The sequence below is a fragment of the Athene noctua genome, chromosome 3 (assembly GCF_965140245.1).
Source record: "Athene noctua chromosome 3, bAthNoc1.hap1.1, whole genome shotgun sequence".
Taxonomy (NCBI): domain Eukaryota; kingdom Metazoa; phylum Chordata; class Aves; order Strigiformes; family Strigidae; genus Athene; species Athene noctua.
The window spans coordinates 62,234,280-62,248,472 of NC_134039.1; the positions used below are offsets into that span (position 1 = coordinate 62,234,280).

Genomic DNA, 14,193 nt, shown 5'->3' on the forward strand with positions numbered 1-14,193 from the left:
AAACACCCAGACTCTTCCTTGTAAAAGTAGCAGGATCAGCAGGCTTAGTCTAGTGGTGGAGATGCCTCAGTACCTCTTGGTTTTGTTGTAGCTCCTATGAACACACCTATCCAAATTAGAGACATTGCCAAAACTGGCAGCTTAACAGAGGTGAGGCTGATGCAGATCCATGTCCAACCAGCAGTGAGGCTGAACATACAGTCTCAGGCGGCACACGCACACACACCTATACACCACATACATACATACCCAGGGCCAGCCATGCACATCAACACAGCACTCACAAACACAAACAGCACACATGGCCTCATCCACTCTCCAGTGTTCACACATGCACTCATACCTGCTCCAGCTGCTGCCATCATGGACACGGACCTCCAAGCCCTGGTCCCGTCCAGGGGCTGCACTTAGAGATACACACACACACATATGCAGACACATATACACACACATGAGAGCCCTGATGCCAAGGAAGAGTTGGCAATGAAGTTTAGTGAGAAGACAGGACAGACTGCCCTGACCAGGTACAGGACATGGCCAGACAAGAGTAGCACCCAGCCCCACTCGTTAGAGATGGGAAGCCCTTTTTATCCCTTTATTCCTCTTTTTCCCATGTTTGTTCCTCTTCAAACCACCTTGATACCTCCTTTTGCACACTCTTTGTTCCTCCACTAGACAGCCCATAATAAGCAATTGGAAAACACTCTTACTGTGCACCTCATAATGGGTCCCAAACCCTTAGGCGATGCACTTTCTCCCCTTGTCAGATCCACAAGATGCTTTGGGGCTCCCATTCACTCATCATGCTGGACCCTGGGGCTGAGTATCCCCTGGGACAGCTGAGGGGACTAGGGCAGGAGCTTGTGTCTCTGACAGGGTTACTGGGGTTCCCCCACCCAGCATCATGCCTCTGTACTCCTTTGTGTGTGTGTGTACATGTGTGCATGTGCATAAGAGAGAAGAGTGTTTTGTGCAGATTCCTCTTCTGCAATGTCCCTGGTAGCAGCTGGAGCAGGGTGCTGTTTGAATTCTCCCACCTGCTGAGGTTCCTCTGGGCTCCACTGGGCATATCTGTAGGTGAGCTTTTTGTCACAGAACCAGTGATCACAGCGTTCCTACTCTGTTTATTCAGCAATGGAGACATGAGTCTGAAGGCTGTAATACATGTTCCTCTGAGTTTCTCACAGTAAAATAACAGAACTTCAGGCCTACATTTTCTTTCTTTTTTTTTCTTTTTTTGGTAAATTTTTTGCCCCCCCCCCCAATAATTGGAGTTTTAGTAAAAGTTTCTGTAATAGAATTTTTGAATCCTGGTGATTTTGCATCAATTGACTCTGTTGGGTTTTCATCTTATATCTCTGTATCCAGCCAAAAGATTTTCCTGTCCCCAGTGTGTTCTTCATTGCCACAAGCATTTGTTTCCCTTCTTCTGTCACTCTGCTCTGTGGGTGACAGAGGTATCTACCTCACATATTTAAATGCTACTTTTCTTTATGTTATCTGAAGTTTAAATAAAGTAACTTTGTAATAAATGGTGGGAGATCTTGAAGATCCTTGTGAATATCTGACTGGAGCGGGCATATATGCACACAAGTGGGGCACAGTTAGGTACTCAAAAACTGTAACATGCACTCTTTTCAACTTTGATTCGACTCACTGGCTCATGATACATCCTTCCACTTCCTGAGCGCATGCTGCTTTTTCACATGACTTTGCCTCAGGGCACACAGAACAGGGATACAAAGTTCTTTCCTGGATATAGTCCCAAGAGTTATCAACTGGAATAACATCTATCATGTAGCAGTGAGAGTTGTCCAAAGGCAGTTGTGTCAGGCAGGCAGAGTCTTCTTCCTTGTCACAGAGCAGGATGGAGCTGTTCTTCCCTCTGCTGAGGCTTGGAGAGCTGAGCGCCCTCTTCCTCATTGCATGAATCAGTGTGGTTTTCCTCCCTCAGCGGGACATACATGTGAAAATCTGGTAAATCTTTGATTCTTGGGTAGTGCACTGCCACCTCTCATGCTCAGCCCCAAACCCTGCTACCAGGGCAGGGACATCATTGCAAGTTCTCCAACGCCTGTGACAGCTAGAGCATTTGGACAATAACTTCCTTAACTATTGAGTTGCTTTCCCCATGAAGTTCTTCACCCCAGTCTTATCCCTACATACCTCAACTGCATGACACTCCTCCACACATGCACATCTTCTCTTTCCAGTTTTCACCTCGTTCTTCAGCCCAGTCCACTGTCAGTATACTATCTTTCAATCTGGCTTTTCTGTCAGTTTATTTATCCAACTTCACAGCAGGTAAGGAAGCACCTACACAGATGGATTAGCTGAGCTTTGGCAGATCTGTGACAGCTATGTGCTTTAACTAGTACTTCCATCAGAGAAAGTAAGGTCTCAGTCGCACAATGCTTTTTTGTGCGAGTGAGAAACATATCTAGCAGCTTTGACTGTGGTAGCCTACCTGGTGTATTAAATATGTATAAAGTAAGAATTCCAGCATTGGGAAGCAACTAGGATTGGAAACCTTTTTAGCTTGCATCCAGGTGGAGCATAAGGTATTGGATTACTAGATGCTTTTGGTTTCACTAAGGCTTGCTATGCAGAAAGTACATGTGTGGAGAGCATACCAGAGTAATCTGAATATTCATCCAATGCACTGTCTGTAAGCACAGAAGTGGAATAACAGGCTTGGGTATTTTTTTGTGTTTGCCATAGGGTCAGGACTACATATTTTTCTTTTGTTTGCTATTGAATTCTACACTAGTTCAGAAAGTATTTTGACAGCATATTTTCATAGCTTGAATTGACAGATTATGCCATGATAAAAACTGTAGGTTTTTAGAGCCACAGTCTGTAATACAACTCATTGGAGAATTATTCTTAGCTTGACACGGTCTCTCCCTGATAAATTAAGAAGCATCTAATGCACCTGTCTACATACTGCAGTACTCTTCTCCCCATATCAGATGAATATAGTTTTTGAATGTGCTTTAGTTACTTTTATTTCCAGTATTCTACTCATTCTTTGGTTATACAGAAAAATAGGTGGATATGGTTTAATTTTACTGCATTTTTTTATGCATTACCTTTTGTTGTCTTACAGACAGTTATCTGCAAATTGAAAACCACCACTTTAAATCATCTGCTGCAGGTCTGCAAATTCTTTTGTGGTTGTTTCTTATAGTAGGGTAATTTGTTGATTGAAGAAAGGAATGTTAGTCTATTGCATGACTGAATATGATATAAATGGAGCAAAGATTGTCTTGTCTCTTCTTCATTGTATTTATGCCTGCAATAGATTTCTTTTGCTTCTTTTAGAGAAAGTCATTTTCCCTGTATTATCAATTACTCCAGTAAGGAAGATGGTAACTGCTTGACTTGGGAGGTAGGTCCAAGACAGTTTTAGAGTCTGAGACCAGGTGGAAAAAGGAAAACATCTTGCCAAATATGAGAAGAGTTCTGTGAGAAACAGGTAGCTCTTGTCTTGTTACACTCATTTATTTTTGTACTTTTAAAATTCTGATTTGGATTGACAAGGAAAGCAGGCTTGCAGCCTGGCTCTTCCTGATATAAGGAAACAGTAATAAAATAACTCTCTTTCATCTGTTTTTCAGACAAGAGTGGAAGCATTATGCCACCCTATTTGTAGTTAGGCATAACATCTCTCCATAGTATTTGCAGAAGACATACAGAATAGTCAAGCATTACCCTGTTTTTATGGGTGAGGCACTGTGATAGGACTTCAGATGGCTGTCTCACTCTCCAAATGCTGAACTCAGGTGTGACTGTGCCTTAATTCTTGAGCACAGGGCAGTGTTTTGTGCTAAGCTGTTCAGGGACAGATAAGCTGTCCTTGGAATTAGTCTGGTTTCACTTGGTTCACACCAGCCTCTCCTCCACAAAGAATACTACCCTTGGTGCTTCAGATCCTCTTAGTTAGGGGTAGCTGAGCCATAATAAAACCCTGATCATCCTCAAAGGGTGTGAATAATGACTGTCCTTAGAATTCCTGCAGCCTTTTCCTGGCAGCCATACATCAACTGTATGAAGTATTTTGTGAATGAGTTGGCTGCGTCCAATAATCTCATACATAGAGTGGTTTTGGGGTTTTGTTTTGCACTTATAATGCTACACTGCAATTATTGTGCCAAAAGATTTCAGCCTAATTTGTCTAGTTAAGCAGGTGGTGACTGGACTGTACATTATGACAGAGTACAATCTGTCTCAACAAATAATATGGAGCACACTGTGTGAAACAGTGAAAGGTTTGCACATGGACAGGTGAAGAGCTGCTTTCCAGAATAGTTCAGAAAATATCAGAAATCTTGCCATGTTCCTACACTATCTTCACTCATCAGAGTGACTGTTTCTTCATTGTTGTCATAGTGAGTTCAAACTGGTGATAGCTCACGACTATCAAGAGCCATGCCAAAAGAAAAATTAAATTACTTCCAAAAACTACTTCTTTAAGGGGAAAATTCCTGCACTCCTAGGTATAAGACATTCCTTTAGGGATATCCGTACAAATGAAACAGTGATATCAAAAACTTGTAAAAGGCTGTATCATTAATAAAAAGAAATCATTCAGTCCAACAAGCGGCACTCTGATCTTTGCACAAGTGAGACAGCCGAACTGCCATAGCCAGAAATAGGCTTCAAAGGATATTTTTCCCTGAAGTGTTATCACTGAAGCTCAGATCTTCAGAGGTGTAGGATTCCCATGTCCCCAATCCCTGTCATGCAGCCTGCCTGATGCTTCTGCCTTCTGAGATGCTGAGGGTCATAAAATCCAGCCCAGAGTCCAGAGACAGGCACTGAGACAGTAGTTCTGTCTTTCAGACATCTTGTAGTTCTTTCACTCTATAAACTCTTGACTAGCAAACTATTGGCTCCTATAAATTGACTACATTGCAGGGACGAAGCCTGTTTTATAAAACATATTCCTCTGTCTTTTTTAAAGTTGGGTTTGTTCACAAGAAGATATTTCCATAAATATGTGCCTCCTCACCAAACTCTGTTCAGTCTGTGCTCACTCCATTACCCTGCAGGAGCAGAGGAGTTTGACTTTTACTTTTCCCTGTAGACTGTGAAGACTCGTGATTCATGAAGCTAAAACTTACATTCATCATATATTTTTTTCAGATCAGGATTGTAACATGCCAAAAATACATTTGAATACAGTTTAATGCATCAGTACTTAAACAATACCTTTTTCTGAAAATCTTCTCTTCACATCCATATAGTTCAGAGGTGCCTGGAAATAGACAAAAAACCATCATGTACAAATCTTGTTATCTCCCTTGACAGGGGTTCTGTAGACTCCTTAAAATAATGTATTCCAGCACTTCATCCTTGTGGTTAGAATTTTTTCTTTATATAATCTTTGCTCCAAATTAAAATGTTTACTTTGTATCCTGCCTCCAGTGATTAAAGAGGACAATTTATTTTGGATGGGTAAAAATTTACTCTATGCTGTAGTGGTTTAACCCAGCTGACAACTAAGCCCCACCCACCTGCTCACTCACTCCTACCTGGTGGGATGAGGGAGAAAATCAGAAGGATAAAAGTGAGAAAACTTGTGGGTTGAGATATAGACAGTTGAACAGGTAAAGTAAGAGCTGCACACAAGCAAACCAAAACAAGGAATTCATTCTCCACTTCTCATTGGCAGGCAGGTGTTCAGCCATCTCCAGGAAAGCAGGGCTCCAGCACACATAATGGTTACTTGGGAAGACAAACTTCACCACTCCGAATGTGTCTCCCCCCTTCTTCCTTCTTCCTCCAGCTTTTATTGCTGAGAATGACTGCATATAGTATGGAATATCCCTTTGGTCAGTTGGGGTCAGCTGTACTGGCTGTGTCACTCCCCAGCTACTCACTGCAGGTGAGACACAGAGAAGGTGCTGCCACTATGCAAGCACTGTTCAGCCATAACTAAAATACATTATAAACACTGGTTTGGTAATAAATTGATAAGACAACACTGTGTGGGCTGCTAGGAAGAGGATTAACTCCATTCCAGTCAGACCCAGTACAAGGTCTTCCAAAACCCACCTCCTTCTTGTAGACTGCTACTGAAACCATATTTTCCAAAACTGAGAAACAGCTTTACTGGTCAGGTATGACCAACAGCAACTACAGCAGCGAAATTGCCCCCAGTTCCTTGTATGTAACACTCATAAACAGATTGGTTAGAATTCCTAATGTCTGAGGGGTTACGATTATAAAGAAATAGACCCTATTATTTAGAATTCTGTGGTGAACTGACATGGAATAAATTCAAACTGCAGTTCTAAAGGGGAGGATTCAACTCTTTCAGCACCAATAAATCTTTGCCCACAACTCAAAAGTTATTTCTATTTTGGGGGGAGTGTGGGTGGGTTGCAACAATATTATATCGTTAATTCATATGCAGGTTATCAGTCTGGTCCTTTTATGCAGTAGTGCTCTCTGACCCATTGTATCTGTCTGTCTGATTTCTCCTTCTGAATTATAGCACTTTGTATTGGGTTTACATGACAAGGTTTTGGTAGCAGGGGGGCTACAGAGGTGGCTTCTGTGAGAAGCTGCTAGAAGCTTCCCCTATGTCCCACAGAGCCAATGCCAGCTGGCTTCAAGACAGACCCACCGCTAGCCAAGGCCGAGCCCATCAATGACAGTCATAGTGCCTCTGGGATAATATATTTAAGAAGCAGGGGAAAACCTGCTCCACACAACCAACAGAAGAGAAGAGTGAGAATATGTGAGAGAAACAGCTCTGCAGACACGCAGGTCAGTGAGGAAGGAGGGGGAGTTGTTGCTCCAGGCTCTGGAGCAGAGATGCCCCTGCAGCCCGCGGTGCAGCCCGTGGTGAGGCAGCTGTGCCCTGCAGCCCGTGGAGGCCCATGGTGGGGCAGATCTCCACCTGCAGCCCATGGAGGACCCCACGCCAGGGCAGGTGGATGCCCCAAGGAGGCTGTGACCCCGTGGGAAGCCCACGCTGGAGCAGGCTCCTGGCAGGACCTGTGGCCCTGTGGAGAGAGGAGCCCACGCTGGAGCAGGTTTGGTGGCAGGACTTGTGACCCCGTGGGGGACCCTCGCTGGGGCAGTCTGTGCCTGAAGGACTGCACCCCCTGGGAGGGAACCATGCTGGAGCAGTTTGTGAAGAACCGCAGCCCATGGAAAGGACTCACATTGAAGAAGTTAATGGAGGACTGTCTCCTGTGAGAGGGACCCCACGCTGGAGCAGGGAAAGAGTGTGAGGAGTCCTCCCCTGAAGAGGAAGGACTGGCAGAAACAACATGTGATGAACTGACCACAACTCCCATTCCCCATCCTATTGCACTGCTCGGGAGGGGAGGTAGAGATATCAGGAGTGAAGTTAAGCCCAGGAAGAAGGGAGGGGTGAGGGAAGGTGTTTTTAGGGTTTGGTTTTATTTCTCATTATCCTACTCTGATTTGACTGGTGATAAATTAAATTATTTTTTCCCCAAACCAAGTCTGCTTTGCCTGTGATGCTAACTGGTGAGTGAACTCTCCCCGTCCTTATCTTGGCACATGAGCTTTTCTTTTCTTTTTTCCCTCTTCCCTGTCCATGTGAGGAGGGGAGTGATAGACTTGCTTTGGTGGGCACATGGCATCCAGCCAAGGTCAACCCACTACACACTTTTAACTTGTTTTGAATTTCCTCAGGTTGAATTTGTACCGTTTATCAAATTTATTTTGATTTCTGATCATGGCTTCCAAAGTGTTTATTCTTTCCCTCAACTTGTTCCCCTCAACTTGGTGTTATTTGCTATTTATAAATGTACTTGCTATTACATCACTCAATTTGTTACTGAAAAATTTGAACAGAACTGAATATATGGTGGGGTATCCTTTGAGGTTCTGCTCAAAAAAAAATCCACTTTATAGTGGTCTTCATTTTTCCAAATAGCTGTGCACTCACCTTATAGGTATGTTATGTGGAAACAGTGTCTAAAGACTTACTAAAATTAAACTGTTTCATAGTTACTCTTCCCTTTGTTCACTGAATCAGTTACTCTGTGAAAAGAAATTGGACTAGTTTTACATGGTATGTTATTGACAAAAAAAATTTGTGGCTGTTTCTTGTCTTCTTATCCTCTAGGGCTTGTAAATTGATTAATGTGAGGGTGATGGTGTGAGTGCAAAATTGCAGATCAACATGAAATTAAAATAAAAATAAACCGACCGGACTTTTCATTTTCCAGAATGAATGAAGTACAGGAAGATGAACATAAAAGATGAAAATTGTATTTGATTTTCAAAGTTCCTTCATTTCAAAATTCAGGACGGGGACCTTAACTGAAGAATGAAATTTCAAGCATTGGTTTTGAGATGAAACTTACTCATTTGGTTAAATCAAATATTTGTCTATGTATACACATAAGAGATTAAGAACTCCATGGAGCTGCATGCATCTAACAGTTTTCCTGCAAAATCCAGCCTCCAATGCCATAGCTCATGGGGAGAATGTGGTAGTTTCAAAGGCTGGAATAAGACCACTTCATTTTAGAAATCACCTTCAGAAATTCTTGAAGTTCATCTATAAAATGTATGTGGTGTAAGCTTAAAACTCCACCAAATCCTACAGTTCTCATTTTATGTTCACTTTGATGTATGATATCAGAATAAAAATCCACTCTGAAGAATATTTTTATAGAAAAAGTTAAATGATTTTATTGGTGTCTGCATTCTTATTTCTAAAACCATTTTTTTCCTAGTGCTAAAAACATTTGGTTTTCTCCCTAGATTATTATATTTTAAATTATTTTTCCACATTAATCATTTTAATTATTCCAAGTGATGTCAGTCAAAGCCAACAAAACCAGTAATTTCTTGTTGAAAATTTTAACTTGTATATTATATTAATTTTCAGTTGAAACCTATTGCTCGCTGAATTGAATAGCATGTACTTTGACTCATTCAGAATAAGAGTAACTAAAAGTGGTCCCAGCTGATTGGAATGAAAGTGCACTGTACTACTGATACTTGGATTAGCAACTCAAGTTGATATTCTCAGGTAAACATGAGATACACATTTCATGTACACAAACACTTTTTTAAGATGGGACTACAAAGACTGGAGGAGAAGAGAGGGAAAGAACTGACAAAAAAGACTGATGAATAAAAGCATCACATTGCCACATTAATATCCACATTAAGATCACTTTGCCTGCATAATAAGATGTAATTCTGCAGATGAACATTCCTTGTGTAGGCAAGGCCTTAATTAACAGACTGAACTAAAAAATCTTGTTTCGAAAAGATGCTCAGAGAGAGGATGAACATACAATTGCATATTTTTATCTTAAGTTACCACTCTTCTGGTTGTCCAAATGCAAAGTAATACAAAGCAGTAGAGCCTATGTCCGTGAGGTGGGATTTCATACTGTTTAACTGGTCTGCTGCTCCTGCATGCTGAGCTCCACTGGCTTACTGAATAAAGCAAACACGATTTCTATAACTAGACAAAGCCCTTTATGTGGAAAAGGCTTGATGCAAATTGGTAGTAGTTAAATTTTTCTGATATGAAGCATCTTCCACTCCAAATGTCTTATCAAAGCCTGCTTCAGGTGTAAAGTCTGCAGGAAACCAGCAAAACATTGACAGTGGAATAATATGGTCATTATTAATGCTTCTTCATTAAACATCTCTTAAAATCATTTTGAAATAGGAGTTTTCCATGCAGATTACTTGTGTTACTGCTGTCACTTTTGTTCTGCCTTTCTCTTTTATTGTAGAATGCTCACATGTTGTACCTTACTTTACTATAGAAATAATTTGAAAGGGATTTTCTGTGTTACTGGAATGTTAGTAACACTAGCATTTTTTTTGCTTAGATATAGTTTTATAATTATTACATTTGCAGAAGGGAGACAGACCCATGGTCTCATGATCATAGATGTTCATTTTCCACAAAAAAATGAAGCTGTGAGATGAATGACACGGGCATTTTCTAGGCTATATCTATTCACAGAGGAGTCTTGTTTCAGAACTAATTGACCATTGTAACACATGCCTTTTTCATTTTTGTTTTGCAAGAACATTTTGTCAGGTGTAGTTGATGAGGAATGTGTTGATACATTTCAATAGAAGTTACGCTGCTTTGTCAGCCTGAATCTGAGAGACAGAACTAGGTGTATGCTGTTTTTCTAATAGGAAGTCTCTTGTATTCTATAAATAGACATGTTTCAGTTCTGATTGTTCTGTACTGAAATAACTGGCTAGATGTCTAATTACTCTAAACAGAAACCACAGATAATGGCAGGCATTCAACCCCTCCTGAAAAATTAAAAATTGTTCCTAGCAGTTAACTGTTCTACGTCCTGGTCACTGGCTCAGAAACATGCCAGGTCTGAGGATCCTTTTTCCTTTTTTTCTCTTCTCTTTCATACACTCATATCAATCATTCTGCTGTGTCCTAAAGGCAAATGATACACAGTGCAGCATGTCCTCTGGAGTCAGGGATCAAATTCATCCCTGGCCAGGATGTGTAATAATAAACAAGGGAAGGAAATTAACTGCTGCTGAGGAATGGTGTTCCCTCTAGCTCCTTTTCAATTTGCACACAGCTAGGCATTGTGCTTTATATGTAATTATAATGATTTATTCAGAGGCGTTTACTAGTCAAAGGCATAACATCTTGCTTATCTGATAATCACACAGAAGGTGAGGTCATCTAGTAGGTTGTTAACACTGTCAATCTTTTGCACTAAAGTGAAGTATTTGCTTGTATGTTTCTTTAATGTTTCATTCATTTGCTATCTGTGCCATTTTTATCTGTCTCCAGTTTTTTGTTTCTTTCTTTCACAAAGGAGCCCACAGTGAATCTATCTTGCCTAAATTTCATATGCCTTAATTATTTTTATACCATAAACTGTTTTTTGTAATGTGAAGTTGAAGAATTCTTTACATTAATGGATGCAGTGTACCTGAAAATTCATCTCTTTGCCTTTTTCACGCTGCTTATAAACATAAAAAGGTGATAGTCCTGTACAACCAGTTCATTATGGTACTTAATGTAAATTGCATGTTAAATCTCCTTAAGTGAAATCTTCACCTTACTTGGCATTTGTGAATGTGCAATGGAAAAAATTCCATTTTGGAGAAGGAAATCAGCCAAAATAAATATCTCTGTGAGCCATTAGTGGGACCAAATTTAGGGGATAATCTAATAAAATTAGGAAGGTATCACAGATGGATAGCACAAAATGGAATAAAATGCATGTAATCTTCCCAACCTTGGGAAAAAGAACCAATCAACCAGTCTCTGAAATAGGTGTCCTGCAGAGAGCTTTGACCTAATGTTATACCCTGCCTTGGATGCTGCACCATTTCTTTGGCTGTCCTTTCTGTTTGGAAGCTTTTTATTTCTAATTGTCATCCTGTCACTGAAATGGGTTACCCTTTATTGAACATATTCATGGTGTCCTCAACAGATGTAGTGATTCTGTTAATCTTTTGAGAGATGCCACTGTCTCTAACTAGTCCAGAAGATGAAGGCTATATACAGAAGAAAACAAATAACCACTTGAGGAAGCTGACCAAGCTCATCTGAAGCTGCATTGGCATTTCTACATCACACCACATGCTGCAATATGGGCAAACTCCAAGACCTATTTATATCTTCTAATCCACAGTGGTTTTTTAATTGATGCAATTTAGTTTTGTCTCTTCTTCAGGCAGACATCTCTGACTCTGGTGTTGCTTGTTTCCTTATAATAGAATCCCATGGTGTCAAAGCTCAACTTCGCTCCAGAAAGGAACCATCAGAGCTAGCTCAGAAGCTAGCTACTTGCTCAGTGCAACTTAATTCTCACTTCTACACCAGTTCTAGATGTTGGCAATCTGGTGTCTAATATTTAGGAAGCCACTATATCAAAATTCAGGCTAGAAATTCCTGATGTGTGCAAGAGCATGGATGTGTGTTATAAGTGTGCCTGTTGACCAGTTCAGGAAAAAAGAAGACAAATTAAAGCAGCCCACGTTAATGAACTTTTTCATTTCTGAATGATAAACAGGTCAAACATCAGGGGACTGGACATCAGCAGGCAGGTATAACAGGAGGTGCCAGCGGTGAAATACCTAAATATAGTTCCAAAGTTTGAACTGTGATAGCGAATGTGTATTTTTTCCTTCTGACACCTGTAGCTGTTCATGGACTTAGCATTCCGACAGTTTGCTATTCCTCAGGATTTGACTCTAAGTATTTTTTTGTTCAAATAGGAATTACATGGTATTTTTTTTTCTCAATATGCTTCTTTTCTTCCCTGATAGGTGGTATAAGCCCTTGGGATCTTTTGATCTGCTTATCTTCCAGAAAAAATGATGGTACTGGCTGCATTCAAATGGAAAACTTTCATCATCTAGAGTTATTCCAGAAGGTACAAGATTATTGTGTTATCCTTTGTGGGAATAGGAGGACAGGGCTAGCCCAAATTTTCAGCACTCACTCATGAGAAGAAAAGCATCTAATGCTTGTTTTATACTGCAGCAGTGTGGTTTAACAGCAATTAAAATGTTTTTTCAAGCTTCCTATCTACTGAGGAGTATTTGTCAGATACCAACATTTCCTTTGTCTTTATATTACATACAGTGATCAAAAGCAATTTCTCATTTGGACATAGTATGTTATTTTGGATGTAAGTATTTCTGTGTAAATACTGAAAATTGGTACAACTGAGTGTCAAATTTTCCTTTTCTCTTCTTCAGCTTGAACTTTCGAGTTCTTGGCCACCCTCAGCCAGCATTTCAAGCAGCAAAAGCATCTACAGAAGTCAAGGGAAATTTAAGTAATTTACCCCATTGGAAAAGAGAACTTAGAAATCAGGAGAAACAGCAAGCAAATGCATGCAGTATTTCAATATAATATCATAGGCAGAAGATAAAGCTGGACTAATTTAGGTGTTGCAGGCTTTGCATCTAATATCCCTATTGAGTTTAATCTAATTTGAGCATGTGTCCAAACAGTGACAGTGCTCCTACAATTGATAATGTGCAAGCTGGACCAGTGTCCTCCTCCAGGGCCTTCGTGAGAGTTCCTTGCTCTGGCGCTGCAATCTGATTACTCACAGTCCAAAACATCAGCGGTGCTGATATTTCTTGGTATTTTCAGGATTTTCTTTTTTTTTTTTTCATTTGAGTGTGTGGTGGACACAGTTTAGGTTACTTAGATAGGCACATGTCTAAATAAGCACCTGACCTGTTGGTAAAAAATACATAAGTCACTTAAACTGAGGTCTTTCTTTGAAAAAATGTGACCAAAGCATGGATACAGTTTGGCTTGTATTTCAAGTAAAATGGCACAGATAATAATGGTAAGACCCAAAAGTATAGACTCTGACTTGGGGAACTGGGAAGAAGAGAGCTGCTTTTGAAAGGTACTTAGTTCAGGTAGGAACATGTTCATGAGGATACAAAAGACAACTACATGTCCACAGAAGGCAGGGCTAGGAGCACGTCCACTGGGGTTCCCTGTGACAGGGATGCCTTATCTAAGTGTATCAAAAATTAAATTTTTATAGCAGTTCTAGTGTACTAGAAATATGCATGCTTTAGATTCAGGTCTCAGATCAAAAAACCCTAGGCTTCTGCAAACGGCTTCTTGCTCATTCTACGCATATTTTTGTATCTGAGCCTCTAATACTGTGCAATATAATAATTCTTACAGCACTCTGCAATGTCTAGAAGTTTCACACATGAATAACTGAGACACAAGGTGATCAAAGGAATTGTCCAAGTTCTCTCAGGAAGTCTGCAGCACATCAGGGACTTAAACCAGATGGCCCATATCTCCGGATAACATTAAATATTGGACAAACATTACTCGCTGCTGGCATGTCCATACCACGGGTGCAACACAGTTCCTTGTTACAGAACCTGGGTATGATTTAGCTGCTTTAGGCTATTTCCACACAGGGAGAGACAGTGATTGATAACTGGCAGAGGACAGAGAAACTGAAGAAACTGAAAAGGGGGCAGGGAAGGGTGAAAACTCAGCAGCCAGGAGGAGATTGGTAAGTCTAAAATTTTGGTTTGTGATGGCCAATGGAGGAAGAGCCCACACTTTAACTTCATTATGCCATGTTGCAGAGATGGCAAACTTGTCATTCCCTTTTGACAGTGACAGGAGTTTAGCACATGAGGTGTCTCTGATAAATAAAACACAAACCCATTGAAGGCTCC

At 40.6% G+C, this 14,193-nt stretch overlaps 1 protein-coding gene across 2 annotated transcripts in view; it reads left to right on the forward strand.

The window, feature by feature from the left end:
* The window catches only part of CPED1 (cadherin like and PC-esterase domain containing 1), a 154,705-nt gene that overhangs the window by 23,151 nt on the left and 117,361 nt on the right, over positions 1–14,193 (forward strand). For both annotated transcript variants that reach the window (XM_074903153.1, XM_074903155.1), the window contains exon 4: positions 12,286–12,392. In XM_074903153.1, coding sequence (XP_074759254.1) covers positions 12,286–12,392 — 107 coding nt within the window. The remainder of the gene's footprint in view (positions 1–12,285; positions 12,393–14,193) is intronic.